We start from the raw sequence: 19,142 nt of genomic DNA, 5'->3' as shown, positions 1-19,142 counted from the left end.
CTGTTATAATATATTTAGTTCTGCAGTGGCTCTGAAGCACTAATGCAAAACAAATATAGACTTGATACCAAAGTATATCAAAGCCAAAATAATTAAAATGTTTCTACAGTAAAATCCCCAGGAATCTAACAATTGCATAGTCAGGAGAAAAAAATTACAAGTTTTCCTTTGCTGGCCCGTCGTCTTCTTCTTATCATCCAACGGGACCATCTGTTCTCTCTCTCTCTCTCTCTCTCTCTCTCTCTCTCTCTCTCTGTCTCTCTCTCTCTCTCTCTCTCTCTCTCTCTCTCTCTCTCTCTCTCTCTCTCTCTCTCTCTCTCTCTCTCTCTCTCTGCAGATTGTTCTTCCCCCTCACCTGGACAATGTCCGGGACAAGCTGGCAGAAAACATCCACGAACTGTGGGGGATGAACAAGATCGAACTGGGCTGGACTTATGGCAAGGTAAGTTGCTATCCATCATCTCATTCAACACAAAACACCCTGGATATATTTGGAAAGCGTGGGTGCCTAAGGTCAACTTGAGTCTCTCCAGTAAAATGCATGTTAATGGACCATTACCTCTGATGTGTCTGTCCTTTCTGAAGTTCACCACAGCAGTTTGGGATTGGCTGCTGCTTCAGTTTATTGATATTGGCCTGTTAGTAAACAGAGGATAAAATATTAAATCCGTTACTAAGTAAGAGTAAACAAGAATGAACATTATGTACTTAAATATTCAAAGTGAAATTACTCATTGTGACGAAGAATTAGATCGCAGTTTAGTTTTGCTGAAAACATCAAATCTTTATTTTAGGCATGACTTCAGGTCACGTGAAGAAATACAGGAAGGACGCAAGAAAATGTTTTCATCTTAGCAACGTTTATCAAAAATACTGAAATATCGATTTAAGGTCCCACAGACCAAAAAGTAGATGTGTTCCCGCTGTAAGAAAAAACTAATAAGCACAATTCATAGTGGACATGGTCATAGTGTAGCAAGTCCGACTCAGAAAATGTAAAATACTCAATAAAAAGAGAGGTAAAAGTCTGAGAAAAAGAAAATCCAAGGATAATAAAAGGTTGCACCAAATAAGCTGATTAAAAAAGGATAGTAAATGATTGTACTACTACCTGCTGCTAACTAGAGTGTTTGTTTTACAAGTTCTATTGTCAAGTTCTATTGTTAATATCTTACATATATTCTTTAAAGAAAAAACGAATCACCTCTCTTAATGGGCTAAAACACAAGACACTTCAGGTATGCCCTTTTTAAATTTAAAACTACATTATGAATTTAAAGACACTGAAAAGGCTCAGAATTGGCCACTTTTGGTGACAGATCTACTTAAAACAGTCTGGTTGGTTCTCAGTCATTTTTTTGAATGGATTCAGCTGACACTTTTGTTCAAAGCAACTTATAATAAGTGTATTCAAACCATGAAGATAGTGCCGAGAGGCAAGAATCAAGCAAGTACATAAAATTCATCAAATAACCAATGGTGCTTCAAGTGCTACATTTAAGGAACAATAGATAGTGGAATGTGTTTTCTACTTAAAAGTATGTGCATAACAATACGTGGGGTGACTTTGTGGAACGCACTGGTTGGAAGAAATCAAACAAAGTAAAAATATCAGACAGTTTAAACAGATGTATAAAACAATCATTCTCAGGAGGTATAGAAAGGAGGAAGGGGAATCTTTGGTTGTGCAGTTATGTATAAAGGAGAAATAGAGCTGTTTAGTGGTAGGATGGACACCGGTGGAGAGTTGGTTTATGTGATTGATGTATTGAAGATTTGTATTCATATGGAATAGGGATTGGAAGAGGTTTTAGTCATCCTTCCTGCTCTCTGCAGACTCCAGTCTGTTAGAAGTCTGATGCAAACACTGCCTCTTTTGTCTTGTAGTGGTTATCACAGAATCATTTCCCACTGAGGCCGTCACCACACCGGCCATTTAACAACTTAAATACGAGTCTCACCTCCAAAGTGTATGGCATCAACATTAATTAAGACTGGGTGGAAGCTCCGCTCAGGGGGGTAACTCCGGTCTTACAGTTTATTAAGGACAACATTTAGATCCTTAACAGCTGCTTGGCATATATTTTGCTGTAACAAGCCTCAGTGATCACGCCCTCTGGAGCTGAGTCTCTTGCCACTGTGCCTGTCTCTTTCAGATCTATTAAGACTTATATCATTAAAAACACCTCAGACTCTAATTAGTCTAGAAGTGAGAAACAAACAAAAACCTGCCAATATCTGCTGCCGATAAATCCGGCTGCAGTCCAATTTCTTTTTTCAATTTCTTAAACACTGAGCCACGCCTAATCCTATTTTCCACTGGGGTGTTTTTGTAGTTAAGGATGGACAGGCGAAACGTACTGTAATGACCCCTAACTGCTTTCTTCTCAGGTTCGTGATGACAACAAAAGGCAGCACCCTTGCCTCGTGGATTTCAGCAAGCTGCCCGAAACTGAAAGGAACTACAACGTGCAGATGTCTAGTGAAACACTTAAGTAAGGCTGGGAAGTTCTCAAAATAATCCAATTACCTATTCATGGAACTGCCTCTGCTCCTTGCTGAATGCTGCACGAGAGCAGATTAAGGCTCGGATTAAAGCAGTGCTTGTAATGACTTGAATCTTCTGAGTGGATTCCAGTATTGATTTTTTTAAGACATCTTGGGTCCCAACCTTATTTGAGCAAACTACTGAGTCATCTTACTGTAAAAACTTTTGGCTTGGCTTTATTGAGCCAAGCCAAATGCTCAATTACTGCCATGTATCCACACAGCTATATCCGGCTACTATTCACAGTGTCAACGCTTGATCGACTGAGATTTATCAATGGCTTATGAGCTTTGCTAAAAATATTGAATTCAGTAAATAGATTCTGCTGGGGTAAGGTTGAAACATCAAGTGTGACAGGGTTTGAGAGATGTTATCAGTTATGGTCTTTATCTTCGTCTTTTATCCTCAGGACCCTGTTGGCTCTTGGATGCCATGTTGCCCAGGTCTATGTTAACGCTGAGGACGATCTGAAGAAAATCAAACTGCCCAAAGAGTAAGTTAAAACTTTACTGTATGTTACACTTTATCATCCTCTTAAAGTCATATAGTTAAGGTATATCCCTGTACCAATATGATTATCATATTGACTGGCATGGATAACAGTTGTACTCAGTAACACTTCCTCCTATAACTGTAGGATTGTTGCATACTTTGATTGTAGTCTCTCCACTCTAGAAGACACAATTAATTATACCACTAGTCAAATTTCACATAGTTTCCGAGCTTTTTGTTTGAATTATCTCATCATAAGGATTCTTTTAAAAAAACTTTTTTTTTGTTGAGTGTATGAACCACAGGGAATATACAGTACGCTACCAAACATCACATAAAGTCTCTGCAGCTTTTTTGTTATTTATTTTGTACTGTATTGGTTGTACTTATTTTTTTGAAAATAGTCCTATATATTATTCCCTTGCCATTTGGGAAATGGAAACATGATTTGCATAAACTGCTAAAGTGCTGTTACCTGCGTAATGTTTATTCTGCAGCTACGTGATGTCTAATGGTTATAAGCCTGCACCACTGGACCTCTCTGACGTGAAACTGACTGCAGGTCAGGAGGTTCTAGTTGATAAACTGGCCGAGAATGCACACAACGTGTGGGCCAAAGACAGAATTAAACAAGGATGGACCTATGGCATCCAGCAGGTAATATAGTTACTTATACAGAATGTATTTTATTAGATATTTTGGTTGATACATTTATTTGTATTAAACATTTGTCTTTATCCCACTTGCATGTTTCCTTTGTAATGGAAAGCATGTTTTTCTTGTGTGTGTCAGGATTTGAAGAGCAGGCGTAATCCTCGCCTGGTGCCGTACGCTTTACTGGATGAGCGCACTAAGAAATCTAACAGAGACAGTCTGAGAGAGGCCATCAGGACCATGGTTGGATATGGATATAACATTGATCCCCCAGACCAGGAGGGTACGACCATGTTACTGACACAGCTGACACACAAAACTCCTATGAGTTTAATTGTTTCTGTCAAGTTAAACATTTAGAGGAACAGGTACTAATCAGGCTAATAATGTTTTCATTAAAACAGCTGGAACCCGTTGCCCTGTAATTGTATAATTTGAGATTGATACTGTCAATGATGCCTAAGATTAGCTTAATATCCTGTTGTAGTCAGTTGTCTTCTGTGGACCCAACAAGTGAAATCATGAATTTTTCTTCATCATTTCTGCCCATCCCTAGCCGACCATGTGGTGGATGATCAGAGCATTGAGACCATCCGCTTCTTCCGTGTGGAGCAGACATATGCAGTGAAGACTGGAAAGTGGTACTATGAGTTTGAGGCCCTGAGTGGAGGCGATATGAGGGTTGGCTGGGCCAGACCAGGCTCCAGGCCCGATGTGGAGCTGGGAGCGGATGACCAGGCCTTCGTCTTCGATGGATACAAGGTAAACCAGCTCTGTTACATACTGTACTGTTTTACTTCAGCAGCAACCATTATTTTTCCATCCTTGCTGTTTTACAGCTCAATTTCACTGCGATACTGATTATGAATCAGTATAATGATGAGATACATTTTAGATCTTGGTGGAGTAAATAAATAGTTTAGTATAAAAACATACATTATTACTGACCAATGTTTTGCTTTCTTGTAAAACATTTTATTAATAGAGCTGTCGTAATATCATATAAGATCATATAATAAATGCTAAAAAAACATTTTTCTTAAGGGTCGACGTATGCACGCAGGCAGCCGCTACTTTGGACAACCTTGGAAAAAGGGCGACGTGGTCGGTTGCATGATCAACATGGAGGACAAATCCATGACTTTCACCCTAAACGGAGAGCTCCTGATCACCAGCAAGGGCTCTGAGCTTTGCTTCACTGATTTTGAGACAGAGGACGGTAAGGGTTGTGTAATCCACTGAATTTAAGTGCTAATTCATTCATTTATTCAGTGTTTGTTTGACCCACAGTAGCTGCAGAGGTAGAGCTGGGTTTGTCTGGCATGAGGCAAAACAAAACCAACAATTCAAAAAAGCTAATGAGTTGCAATTTAATGAAACCATTGTGGCATTGGCCCATTACTCTGTAAATGAATCATCCTTCAGGAGAAGACACAGTCAGTTACACTAGAATAAAGTTAATTGATTCAAATTTATTGTTAAAGTTGATGGCCTGATGGATTCTGCTGTACAGAGAGTTTACATACATGACTAATTAAATTAGTAACTCTTGAGGGCACAGAGACCGATCACATCGTTAAATGCGCAATGGTTTTCCAGCTTTCTTCAGGGCAGGAATCTCTCACAGTGCAACAAGGGATGGCACAACTGGATGACATTTTGTTGTTCAGAATAGACCAACCAAACAATTGTCTTGCAAACCCACCAATGCTCCTAATTGTCCTTCAGGTTTCATCCCTGTGTGCAGTATTGGCATGTCGCAGATCGGACACATGAACCTGGGCAAGGACGCCAGCACTTTTAAGTACTACACCATGTGCGGTCTCCAGGAAGGCTTTGAGCCCTTCGGTGTCAACATGAACAGAGAGATCACCATGTGGTTCAGCAAGCGCCTTCCTACCTTTGTCATTATACCCAAAAACCACATGCACATCGAGGTGAGCAAGCATTTTCATTATGTTGCTCTTGGCATTGTCCTGTTATGTTTGTGGCAACAGGGATTCTCATTCAGATCATACTGGTGCGAACATGCAGCTTTGCATGCAACTAATAGCCATCTTGTCACATGAACTCTAGACAATGACAAGAGAATCAGGTGCGGACAAAGTTTTGAGTTTCCCTTTCGTACATGTAGCACACAACAGACGTTTGTCACATGCATTTTCACTTAATTGAAATACTCAGTTCGGTTTAAGCGAGAGGTGGCGCCTGGGTAGAGTGTGCAGGAGGCAGGACATGACACAGATATTTAACTGCAGTCACATAACGGTTTGTTCCCTGATTTAAACTTGATGAAATTACATCAACACACCCACTCGCTAAACGTGAATAGTCTGCACAGTGAACGGTCTTTGTATTAGGGAGCTGGGAGAATAAAGTCTGATATCGTCAGATCCAACTGATTCAGGCATATGTGTTCTAACTTACAGCTCCGGTGGGTAATGTATAGATGATTTCAAGTTTAAAGTACATGTGTGAAACGGACCAGTGACTTTTAAAAGGGCCAATTTCTAGTTTACTCTATGCATACACACATAGTTATTAAGAAAAGTGCCAATGGAGTTGACAGACATGTTGTGACGTGTATGGATCTCTTTTCTTTGTCACAGGTGACGAGGATCGACGGAACGGTTGACAGCCCTCCCTGCCTCAAGGTCACCCACAAGACGTTTGGCACACAGACCAGCAACAATGATATGACTTACTGTAGGCTGAGCATGCCTGTGGAGTTCTACTCTGCAGACAAGATACTGGACGAATCACTGAAACTCAGGTCAGACATCAGCGCTACACTGGAACAATAGCAAAGAGTATTGAGTTGAGATGCAGAAAAATAAAATATGTTTAAGAAGGAAAAAGAATGAAATTGTTCAACTGTTCTAGTAGCAGGTCAGATTGATCAGTTTGATCTGAGTCTCAGCTGGAGTTTATTTGCTTTAACGGGCAAAAAAGAGATGTTTTTCCAAGATCACTTTGTTGCTCTTAAAACCTGCTGCTGTATTTCTGTCTTTGCAGCCATCCTCCCAAAGAAGATGGAACAGTTGACTATGGAAGCATCACAACTGTAAATCAACCCAATTTCTTTAAAGATGCAAATCTGAAACAATATTGTTATGGGTGACTGCTCTCTACTCGCTACACGTCACTTATTGTGCCGATTGTGTGTTTTTCATGGCAGTACTACCACTCAGTGAGAGTTTTTGCTGGACAGGACCCCGCGTCAGTGTGGGTGGGCTGGGTCACACCGGACTATCACTACTATAGCAAGAACTTCAGCCTCAGCAAGACGCGGACAGTCAACGTCACCCTGGGAGACGAAAGGGGGCGGGTCCATGAGAGGTAAGCTTCCTGTTTTCTGTTTTCTAGGATAATATGAAACATAGAAAGAAGGGTTCTGGGTTCTCTGAGGGAACCAGGGATTATCTGGGAATATAAAAAACGTTTCACCTTACAGTCATTTTAGGTAAGGTCATAGAATATTGTTTAAGGACACTGTGAAATATTTTCAGAAATGAATGTCATTTTGATCCGTTTGTTTTCTTGCAGTACATTGTCCATTCATTAGCAACATTCAACACTTTTCTCATTTTGTTAATAGTATGTTAAACATTGCTAATGACAACATTTAAAACAACAAAACAGACAAGTTCAGGTTAATAAAATGATTTCATCCTTGATGTTAAAATGGTTGTTGTCAACAAAAGACCAGTGATTTGCACTGTTGTACTCTGTTAGACATCACAAGTAAGATGACATCATAAGCACACATCTATACACAATATAATATAAAAAATAAAGTACTATACTATACAATAAGAGGTTTAAGATAGTAATAAAGATAATAAAAATCAACACAATACGTATATCATCATTATTACATTTGTTCCCAATCAAACCTATATAAATTCTTTACATATTCTAACCAGCATGGTGAGCTTAGACAAAGTTACCCATAAGCCCTAATTGGAGTGGCACAGCATCTTCGGCTGGAGAACCAAAGACTTTGTTTTGCCTTATCTTTTATCATCCTTTGTTTATCCTCCTTCAGTATTCAGGGGAGTAAATGTGTGTAACAGACTGAATGTGAATGAGGCAACAGCCGAGACAGATCGATGAATGTGGCACATAATGAAAAAATATTGTGCACAAGTTAGTTATTTTTTTTTATCTTTGTTGTCCCGTGGTTGTTCATATTCAAAAAAGATTTATGCATGCCGAGCTCATTTTGTGCTGTTGCTACAGTGTCCAGAGGAGTAACTGTTATATGGTGTGTGGAGCGGACGCAGTCTGCCCGTCTGCCGCCAGCCGCTCCAACTCTGACCTGGAGATCGGCTGTCTGATCGACCTGGCCACTGGTCTTGTGTCTTTCACTGCCAACGGCAAGGAGCTGCCTACAACATATCAGGTAATTAAGGATAACAGCACAGTAGAGGGGTGCAGAGGACTAATGCACAAGGACAGTCTACCTCGTAAAACTTCAGTATGTGCAGCGATTGAATCTCTCTCCTGTGGTTCTACTCTGTATTCATAAGAGTTGGCATACAGTTTTTATTGTCCAATCCATCTGGAGAAAAAGATCTGAATGTTGTTTACATTCAGGTTGTTACTTCTCAACACTCAGCCCTATAACCATTACATTCACAGACCTTTGAAGGTTTTTGTTGTAATGCATTTTTGGGTATGAGGGCACATATTTGTATTACCTGCACATGCTCAAATTATCTTCTCTTCTATCTTTCCCTCAGGTAACGTAAACAAATTTGCTCTGCAATAAATTAGACCTGTAGAGATGCAGTTAGGAAATTAAATAGTTGAACTCTCATCTGTTTTTTAATACCAGAGTCTTAACAAAGACAAACATTTGCTCAGTAATCCTCCTCTTGCATCAATGATTTCAGGTTTTTAACGCATCATATTGAATACCTGACTAGACCACGAAATGAGACCTCCAGAAGCTGCTATAACCCAAGTCTTCTCCTCTTCTTTATCTCTGTTATTGTCTCCTGTTTTTGTATTTTCTATTCACGCCTTGAGGATGTTGTGAATTGGCATTTTTAAGAGGAGAAGCCTTCTGAGGGAATCGAGAGGCTTTTTAACTTGATGAAGCCTTTTGTCCTGTTATGGCTTCAATTGTTTTTCTCTTCTCTTTGTACGATTGTTGCGATCAGTACACCATCTGACACTCATTGAACTTGGATTTAAAACGCCAGCTAATCCACGGGCTTAGAGGGTCTGACATTTGTTGAATTTGCCACCAAAACAGAAACTAGAAAGAGCAGAATGCTGAGCATCAGCTCTGCAACAAGCTGAAATAAGGATTTGAATACTAATAAGGGGTTAGTCTGGGACTTTTGTTTCATTTTGGTGCATTATTAAATCCTTTGATTCAAGGTGATTAACTCTATGATGTTGGTGTTTGCGTTGTTTTTTTTTTTTCTTTAAGGTGGAGCCAAATACCAAGCTGTTCCCAGCTGTGTTTGTACGCCCCACCAGTGCAAACCTCTTCCAGTTTGAATTTGTCAAGATCAAGGTTTGTCTCTTCTCAGATCTAACAGTATGATGTTCTGGTGTGTAGTTGTGGATGTTGGCACTGACAGCAAATAGAAAGTTTAAAAAAAATTGTAATCATCCCAATTTACACTATATCCCTATGTAGAACAATTCGGCATTGAGCGTTTTTCATCTTTAATGCTCGTTATCAAATAATCACACACTAGTCAACTGACCCATATTGGAGGTGTCATTAATGAAGTATTTAGTTCTCTCTGCGCTTGAAATAGTAGCAACTAGAATTACACCATTGTAAAATACATCTATATATAGAAATATAAATATATATATATACTGTTTATATATATATATATATATATATATATATATATATAGACACACACACACACACACTATTTGGATTCATGTGAGGATGAAATATTAATTAATTTAAACCTTTCTTTATTTTTACTGAAGGATCCTGTTTTTGGAATCAAAATATTGATTCAAGAAAGTATAATATTAAAACCAAAAGCACATGGTTGCTTCATTATTTAAAATAGTTTTTCCTTCACCCTCTGCTCCCAGGATGCAATGCCGCTCTCATCTGCCATATTTAACAGCGAGCAAAGGAACCCGGTGCCGCAGTGCCCGCCACGTTTGGATGTGCAGACCATCGTGGCCGTACTGTGGAGCCGGATGCCAAACACCTTCCTCCACGTGGAGACTGCTCGAGTCAGCGAGAGGCACGGCTGGGTGGTCCAGTGCCTGGAACCGCTGGAGATGTTGGCGGTACATATACCTGAGGAGAACAGGTGTGCAACAAGGACGTGATGTCGTCTGAGAACATTAACTGTAAACACCTTTTCATGCTGTGTGTAGGCTGGTTCAGTCCTACAATTTTATTGTGTCTTTACATCATCTAAAGGGAAACTCCATGACAGGTGTTTTATTGATGCAGAGTGAATGGCTCTCCATTAACCCCTTCTTTTCCGGCTCTCTTCCAGGTGTTTGGACATCCTGGAGTTATCTGAGCATGAAGACTTGAGAAAGTTCCACTACCACACTCTGAAGCTGTACGGTGCCCTCTGTGCCCTGGGAAACACCCGCGTTGCTCACGCCCTCTGCAGTCACTTGGACCAATCACAGCTCCTCTACACTATTGACAACCAGTACCTATCTGGCATGCTGAGAGAGGGTTTCTACAATGTTCTTATCAGGTGTGGTACCTGCACTCTGCTTAAGAATAACCTTTTTTTTTACTTATTCCTGCAATTTGGAAAATTGGCTTTTTGTCTTATTTTGAGAAATGAGAGTAGAAAATGTAATGGGAAATACAATAAATGAGAGTGTACAATGCTGCAACTACATTTAACCTTAACTTTTATGCACAAAAAACAACATTTTTACTAATCAGAGAATCAATGATTATTTAATAATTATAACTTAGTACGACATCAGCTGCAGCACCATTAGCTGTTTAAATAATAAAGACCCACACAAGACCACAAGGTAAACTTTTCATAATAAATCTTAATAATGCTTTAGTGTAATTGAGTCTCTTTCCTTCACACAGGGTCAAGAAGTTAACTACACACACACATAATTGGAATAAATCAAACATTGAATTTCACATGTTAACTTTAAAACATCCTGCTTCCATTATCACTGAAAATGCAATTCTGATGGTTTTAACATCCCTGTGGGTGGGGAGTGTTTGAAAACTCATCATCTCAGCAGCTAGACAGGCAATTGCTGACTCACTGGTATTGATCAACAACCCTGTCACTTCCCACAGATATATTATGGTAATGTTGTGCTGTGAGGCTGTACAAATCGTACCAGTTCCACATTTATACCAGTTAGGGAAAGATATTTTTAAACCTAAAACCCTGAGTGAATATTTCCTGAGTATAATGTCCAGTGCCTCCAAATGTGAACGACTGATTCTTCTTCTCATTGCCAGCATCCATCTTGAGACGGCAAAGGAAGCCCGTCTAATGATGAACAACGAGTTTATCATCCCTGTGACGGACGAGACTCGCTCCATCAAGCTGTTCTCTGATGAGTCCAAAAGGCACTCGCTGCCCGGCGTGGGCCTGAGCACCTCCCTCAAACCTCGGGTCAACTTCTCTGCCGTCGGCATCATCAACACCAAGCGTCACCAGTACCTCTACAGTCCCCAGATTCCTCTAGGCAGCCTTAAAGAGAAAGCCATCAGCATGCTCACAGAGGCAGTGCAGGGCGGAGGCACGCACATAAGAGACCCTGTTGGCGGTAGCGTGGAGTATCAGTTCGTACCCATCCTGAAGCTTATTGGAACGCTGTTAATCATGGGAGTCCTAACGAGTGAGGAGGTGAGACTGATTCTCCTCCTGATTGACCCCAACGTGTTCGGAGAGGCCAAGGAGGGTGAGGAAGCCAAGGGGGATGAGATGGTCGTGGCGGGTGAGAAGGAGGAAGTGAGCAAGAACGAGGAAAAGGCCGTGGAGGCGGGAGAGGAGGAGACAAAGGAGAGTAAGCCGCCAGTTAAAGGACTGCTGGAGAAGTCACTACCCGAGTCTGTCAAACGCCAGGTGATGAAAATTTAGATAAAACTAAGTTCATGAATTAATATTCCAAGGTTTTAATTCAGTTCCCCATCATATTTGCCTTCATTCGATTTGGTTCACCAATCCATCAGCAATTCGAGGCTTTTAGGATTTATCTCTCACTGAGAAGTGACTGCATGAGTGCATAGGAAGGCAGTGGGTGAATACAAATGTTCCTATTAATGACAAAAAGCCCACCATGCTGTAAACATTCAAACTTAAGAAACACTGCTTTAATCTTTGCATTATGGAGATAATCTGTTGGAAATGGCAGTCATCTGTGAGGTTCTCACACAGAAACACAAGCTTATATAAAAATGATCTTATTCACAACTATTTCAAACAGACAGAAAGAGAAACATTTACCCTAGATTGCCATTCTTGCTCAATTAATGTCTTCTTTTCAGATGTGTGAGCTGCTGCACTACTTCTGTGACTGTGAGCTGAAGCACCGCATTGAGGCCATCGTCTCATTCTCCGACAGCTTCGTGTCCAAGCTGCAGTTCAACCAGAAGTTCCGCTACAATGAGCTGATGCTGGCGCTCAACATGTCTGCCGCCGTCACTGCCAAGAAGACGAAAGAGTTTCGTTCACCTCCACATGAGCAGGTGCAATATTTGAACAGTGGATGAGAAAGTGTTGACATACAGTTTGAGATGTAATTGGTGTTCAAGGTGGTTTGAGGTATTATTATGGATCAAAACCCCTTAAATGATTACTTGAGCCTTTGACTAGAACAGAATCAAAGACACAGGGTTGTAGTTCTGAGTGCCTTTTAGTTTTCAGTTGTTCCTTAATTTTATTTTCAGCTGGTATTCCCACAGGGTAAATTGGGCTATAAGTAAGGCTAAAGTGAACTTTGATTGAGTGGATAGCTTCCTTTATAAGAATAGGTAGTGGGTGAGTTTGCATTGTTTTCAAGTTTACAGGCCTTGATGCATAGTTAAATCCGTAGAAACAGCATCCATCCACCAATTTATAAGTTACTTTTTAAATAATTGGCAAGGTTCAGTGCAGGTTTCAGTTCGCCCTTACACCACATGCTTGTGTGAAAAACTGCGTCAGCACACCGGAGTGCCAGGGGCTCGGATCTTTGCAGATAACGAGTAGGCCCCATTTAACATCCATATCTCTTTCAGCTTTGTCTCAGAGCCAGAGTAGAGAGGAAGAGAGGGGTACAACATTATTCTTCCTGCCCGTTAGCCAGAAAGTCGTTTTTTTTTTGCTGTGTTCAGATCACTTGCATTTGTGCTGAGTAGAGTTCTCGCATCTAACACATAGGTGCCTTAAAGTAGCAAGCCAAAAGTTTAGATCTGTACCACTGCAAAGCTTTCATGTTGAAAATATGTAATTCCTCTGAACTGTAAAACCTTGCAAATAAGCACATGCCTATAACTATGCTCTGATCCCTGAAAATAAAGTAGTTTAGTGGTCAGCAGCAGGTGTAGACTGTAGGCGACATTCTCTAAGATCGCTGTATGTTCCTCCCATGGTTTATTAAAAAGCCCTGCCAAAAATAGACATCAGAATAGCCTAAGCTGAACGCTGAACTGTATTTGTTAGCCTGAAGAAGCAGCTCATGTATATTTACTCTATTTAAACATACAGCAAACACAGCAGTTTTATAGCTATTCAGAATAATTTACCATTAAAGCTATTTCTAAGTCATGCTATTAAAGATTACTCTAAAGGTTTAAATTTGTACTTGTCACTAGACTTGATCTATGTTTCCTCTGAACATATCAGACATAAACTATCTGAGCAGCCCATGTGGGCACTCACCACAGGAGACTACACAAAATTCTGCTGTTGAGTCATGATTCAAGAATAATAATGCCATATCCTATCTGTATATCATCCAACTTTTAGTCCCCCACACAGTTGCCCTTTTCTCCCTCCCTCTTCCTAGTTGCTGCTTCCTAAATTATTTTATATATATATATAAAACTCCCCCCCTTTGCTTCTAACCCTATTGTTTTGTTTCCTGCAGATCAACATTCTGTTGAATTTCAGTGCAGGGGAGGACTGCCCCTGTCCCGAGGAGATCCAGGAGGAACTCAACTCCTTCCATGAAGAACTGCGACTTCACTGTGGTAGAGTCCAGTTGCTCCTTCAATTGTTTTACATTATATATATACTTACAATATACTTTGTGTGAGAAGGTTTCCTCACTGAGCTGCATAAATACATTCTTGATCTTTGACTGAAAAAAGCAAAGAAGTAGTTTGGGGGCGTCATAAGCACTCATCATATGCCCGGTGTTAAATGGAAGCTACAGGTCACATTGACCCTTGACCTGATCTGGTCTAAATAATGAAGTGTCCACATACAACACTTGGTTCCTTTGATGTATTTGCACTTGAAATTTAAGCGTACTTGAATTTCTGTCTGACAGAAATGTGTTCCCCTCACAGGAATCCCCATCGAGGAGGAGGAGGAAGAGCAGGACACTTCTATAAAAGGTCGGCTCCTGGCTTTACTCTACAAGATCAAAGGTCCACCTCAGAAGACTGAGCAGGAGCCCACAGAGAAGGAACAGGCTGTTCCAAGTATGTACCTCTAAAGACCAAAGAGTAAAACTGCCAACTAACCTGACTAAGCGTACTTACTTGTTTTTGTGAAATTGTAATTTATTGAGAAGCACTGGAAATCTAAAAAGATTAATGAGTTCACAGTCAATAAAAATCTCCAAAAAAGATGCTGACAAGACGTGTCTCACAGTCGTTTAAGCTTCAGAGCAGCGATGGGGCCTGGTATTATAATGGCTAATTCCGCGCAAAACGCTGCACAAAATATGAATAGGTGAATCTTTTACTAAAAGAAAAGACATCATTTGATCGTTGGTAAAGCGATTAGCTAGCTATAGGTCGCTCTTGCAGAAGTATTAATGTATGAAAACCGTTATCATAGAAGCTTGTGTCAAGTGTCACTGCCATGCCGCTGCTAGAGTTATGACGTGGTAAATCAGCACCGACCGTGCCAGAAAATGGATAAACACCGGGCATGAGAGTCCTGCGAGACAGAGCCTGCCCTTTTCCTTGGTGCATTCACATGTCGTTTTGGTCCTGCAACTGCAAACTCAGATTCAGTACAGACTAGCTAAATATAGGATGCTAGCTTGTAGGTTGTTGTTATTGTTTCCTAGTAGAGAAGGGGTTTCGAGAGTGGTAACATGCAGATAGAAGAAGGGGAGCAAGGGGAGGTATAAAGCCAGACATTCGGCCATGCATCAGATGTCAGGCTTTTTCCCAGTACTGTATATCTGTTGACTACAGAAAGACTAACCTGTAAAGTATAAGGACATTTCAAAACTGGCTCGACAGAGATGCTGACCTCCTAACCAATGACTGATGAGCAGGTTGTCCCCTTGCATGGCAGCCTCTGCCATCAGTGTATGATCGTGTGTGAATGGTTGAATGTTGGCACTTTGAGTGGCCAGTAGACTAGAAATGATATGCATATACTGTACCATTTTTTTTAAACATCCAATTGGTATTGGGAATTGAGATTTATCCATCATAAATTATACGGAACATAAGACACGGCACGGCTACTAGTTTAACAAGTTCTTTGCTTCAACCTGCGGTCAGTGGTATTCTTTTCTGCTGCACTTTGCTTTAGGCACGGTTATGTCCTATTTCAAATAATAGATCAACTAATGGACAGCCACTGCAAGACACTCTGTTTGAATTTTAATGCTTTACTCCAGCCTCCCACACCTAGCCTGCATTATTGAAAAGCTTCATAAGTGGACAGATGATTTGATTCAACAAGCATCAGACCTTTTCTACATCAGATTAAGATCATATTGAAGTAGGCAAATAAAATAATGAGTGAGGGAACAAGCTGTTCCTCGTCAAGTCTATTATATTATACTATATATTTTTAAACATATAAATGTTATATTCATGTCAATTATATAAATCTGTAATCCAAATGGGTTTTCTCAGGAGGATGGCTGGAGTCTGCCTTAGAGATAGGATGAGAAGTTCAGCCATCCGTGAGGAACTTGGAGTAGAGCCGCTGCTCCTTTGCTTTGAAAGGAGCCAGTTGAGGTGGTTCGGAAATCTAGTAAGGATGCCCCCTGGGCGCCTCCCTAGGGAGGTGTTCGAGGCACGTCCAGCTGGAAGGAGGCCTCGGGGAAGACCCAGGACTAGGTGGAGAGATTATATCTCCACACTGGCCTGGGAACGCCTTGGGATCCCCCAGTTAGAGCTGGTTAATGTGGCCCGGGAAAGGGAAGTTTGGGGTCCCCTGCTAAAGCTGCTGCCCCCGCGACCCGACCCCGGATAAGCGGATGAAGATGAGATGAGATGTAATCCATAAACTAGTTGCCTGTTACTCCCATCTTGATTTTCATGACCATGACTTCCCAATTGACAGCTTTGATATTTTGAAGAAGCTACAATTAACAGTACAGCCAATTTGATGTTTGGTCTTTGCTGAAAACACATCTTGGATCAGCTATGAAATGTCTTTATAAAAAGCTCTATGTTGACTGTGTGCAGCCATTTGCAGGCTAGCTTGCAGACAGGGTAGTTTTTTGAGTTGTTAGTGATGACTCCCATGCCACTTGTCCCCATGTTTTAGACGATGCAGAGGAGATGTGAATCTGCAAGACATTCCCTTCCAGGGCAGCTGGCTCCCTCCATCTCTCACTCTTTTTATCTCTTGTCTCTCATTAAGATTCAGCTTGACTCCGACCCTTTGTTTGCCACTGATGTTTGGCTGTTTGACTTAAACACTCAAAGTTCAGCGACAGCTTTGGAATAACAATGTTATCATTTGGAGAGGTGCAAGATTGGGCTACGGCCTCTTCATTTATCACAACAGTTCACTGAGTTCCTCCATAGTTATGCCCGATTTTATTGTAACTTGTCTGTGAGATTAGAGTTTGATGAGACCATTAAACAAAGTTTCAAAGGATCACTCAGACCTAAACTTCAGTTTCCTTTTCATCTCTCTATAAATCTTTCCTGGCATTTTTGTTCTTCTATAAATGCACGAGGAAGAGAAATGTTATTCCTTTTTTTATTGTTAAACCTATTTGTGGTAACCAGACTCTTGCCAGATGACTTTTGTGCCGCCTTGCTTCTGCCTTGACTCCGCCTAGCTCCACTCAACCCTCTGGATTCGCTCCATAGGAAAGTGATTTCTGGGTCCACAAAAAATGGTCAGACCAATCAGGACCGCCGGGCGAGGTTTTATAGATGTGACGTAGCAGAGAAACAACTGTGGCGGCCCGCATCAAGGAAGCAGACGTCAACACCAATGCTGCTATTTCATCTGTGTTGTCCAATCTAGCGAATATTTATTTTGTATTAAGAACACGAGAGAACAGTTCTGAAGGCTTTTGTTAGTGGAAACAATGTTGGCTGTTCTGTTTGGCTTTTCCCTGCGTCGTTCTCATCAGCGTCACGGGTTGGTTTTGATGTGAGTGGTTGATGTAGCACGGACGGACAAGTGGTTCATCCAAATGTATGCAAGGATTGTTGATGGGGCTCAGCCTCCTGAAATCGCTTTCCTATGGAGTGATCCCAGATGGATGAGTGAAGCAAGGCGGAACGAAATTCATCTGGCAAGAGTCGTGCCTACGTTGTGCCTGGGGAAAAGAGCCCATAGCTGTTTCTCAACAGTCCCTGGAAACAGTTTCAGACATTTTTCAGAATCAATTGTCTGAAGGATAGGCAAAAGTAAATCATTACTAACCTTTTATATGTTAACTTCCTGCAAAAATCAACAATGAGTTTTGTATTGTTGGGAACAGGGGTGAAAGGGAGCAATACAATCTTGTTTTACACATTGAGGGGGCGTCCATACGAATGGGGGTATTTGTGTTTCTCTGCAGGGTTTGGCCTTTCATCCACACATAACCACGGTAATTGGCTCCTGAAACCGGAGTATTTTGTAACCAGAGTCCAGGCTAAACTTCTTCGAAAAAGTCCAGTTTTAGCAGTCAAATCCGAGGAAAGCCGCAAATTGTCGACATTGTTTGACGGCACACTATAGACTTACACTTATGTCTTTTCTTCTGACATGAGTAAAGAAACATATACACTGTACTTATGCTTGACTTTATTTCCGAAGTAAGCACTTTTTGCTTGGCTGTGGATTTTTTAATGCTGATTATACAAAAGTTTTCTGGCACCTCTGCACCTCTTGAGCTCCTTATTAGATGCTCTCTTCATGTGGATGACCACTCATTAGCTCTTCCACCTTTCAAACACACCACACATATCATTTTTGATTGTACTGACTCACTAGATGCCTTAAATGTGAAAGTATAAATTTAATAAGCACAGTGCTGCTGGCAGCCAACAAGCTGCCCTCTGATCAAATCATATAAGTTTGATTATGAGCAGCTTTAACCCTGTCTTTAGACCCTAACTCAATGCTGAGAGTGTGAGAGAAACGTCCACTGACCTGGAGCAGATCTTATGAGCCAGCCTCAGCATTTTGTTGTCTTCCATAGAAATAATGTTTTTTTCTGATTATTGGACTTTCCATTCTAATAGGTACTGTATAAACCACCTAATGTGGTGTTTTTAAGAGAGAGACTGTACTTCAACACAGTGATTCTATATTCCATATCCACACTTTTATAGTCCTTTTTTCCCCTTATATACGTGTGTGAGAGTATCTTTTTGTGAATTTCCTTGATTCATACATAAAATAAAAGAACTACCCAACAACTGTAAATCTGGCACATTTTTGCACAGCATGTTATTATAAGGCATAGCATAAAGCACAGAGAACAATTGACAAGAGCTGCTGTCTGCTCTTGGCTCTTTGTTAATCCCCTTCCAAGCTCCGATTAGTTTGTTCAAAATCGAAGAACAATGCTGTTTATTGATGCTGCTTTATTCACATGCATTTTTTAACTGCATTAAACAACTTTTAATGTCAGTATTTCCAAATGGCATTGCATGATTAGAGTTAGTGTGATCTGTAGTGGTGATCTCCACACCACTTAAGCCTTAAGCCTCTGATTGAAAAGCTGCACTTACTTACTGCCTCTATACCATTACTAACAGTGTGGATGTCGAATTCTCATTTCTCCAGCCAACCTAAAGGAGCTGATCTCCCAGACCATAACCAGCTGGGCCCAGGAGTCTCACATCCAGGACCCAGAGCTAGTCAGAGTGATGTTCAGCCTGCTAAGGAGGCAGTATGACGGCATTGGGGAGCTGCTCCGGGCCATGAAGAAATCCTACACCATCAGTGCGGCGTCTGTGCAGGATGCTATAAACCTGTTGGTATCTCTGGGTCAGATCAGGTCACTGCTGTCAGTACGCATGGGCAAGGAGGAGGAGAAACTCATGATTGATGGACTCGGGTAAGAGTTGCAATAAACACAGTGCCTTTGC

The 19,142-nt window shown here is 40.9% G+C and overlaps 1 protein-coding gene across 1 annotated transcript in view; it reads left to right on the top strand.

The window, feature by feature from the left end:
* ryr3 (ryanodine receptor 3) overlaps positions 1–19,142 on the top strand; it is a gene marked incomplete at its 5' end in the record, with an annotated part of 111,715 nt that overhangs the window by 47,482 nt on the left and 45,091 nt on the right. The window contains 20 exon segments of the mRNA XM_083934084.1: positions 338–442; positions 2,392–2,495; positions 2,958–3,041; positions 3,538–3,697; positions 3,833–3,977; positions 4,251–4,456; positions 4,739–4,913; positions 5,423–5,631; positions 6,304–6,467; positions 6,710–6,758; positions 6,873–7,033; positions 7,937–8,099; positions 9,138–9,224; positions 9,773–9,999; positions 10,192–10,404; positions 11,151–11,760; positions 12,183–12,383; positions 13,766–13,868; positions 14,190–14,324; positions 18,838–19,111. Coding sequence (XP_083790210.1) covers positions 338–442; positions 2,392–2,495; positions 2,958–3,041; positions 3,538–3,697; positions 3,833–3,977; positions 4,251–4,456; positions 4,739–4,913; positions 5,423–5,631; positions 6,304–6,467; positions 6,710–6,758; positions 6,873–7,033; positions 7,937–8,099; positions 9,138–9,224; positions 9,773–9,999; positions 10,192–10,404; positions 11,151–11,760; positions 12,183–12,383; positions 13,766–13,868; positions 14,190–14,324; positions 18,838–19,111 — 3,575 coding nt within the window.

Source organism: Echiichthys vipera, assembly GCF_963691815.1.
Source record: "Echiichthys vipera genome assembly, chromosome: 19".
Lineage (NCBI taxonomy): Eukaryota > Metazoa > Chordata > Actinopteri > Perciformes > Trachinidae > Echiichthys > Echiichthys vipera.
Note: the sequence above shows the minus strand (reverse complement) of the source record. Positions and strands in the feature narration are given on the sequence as shown.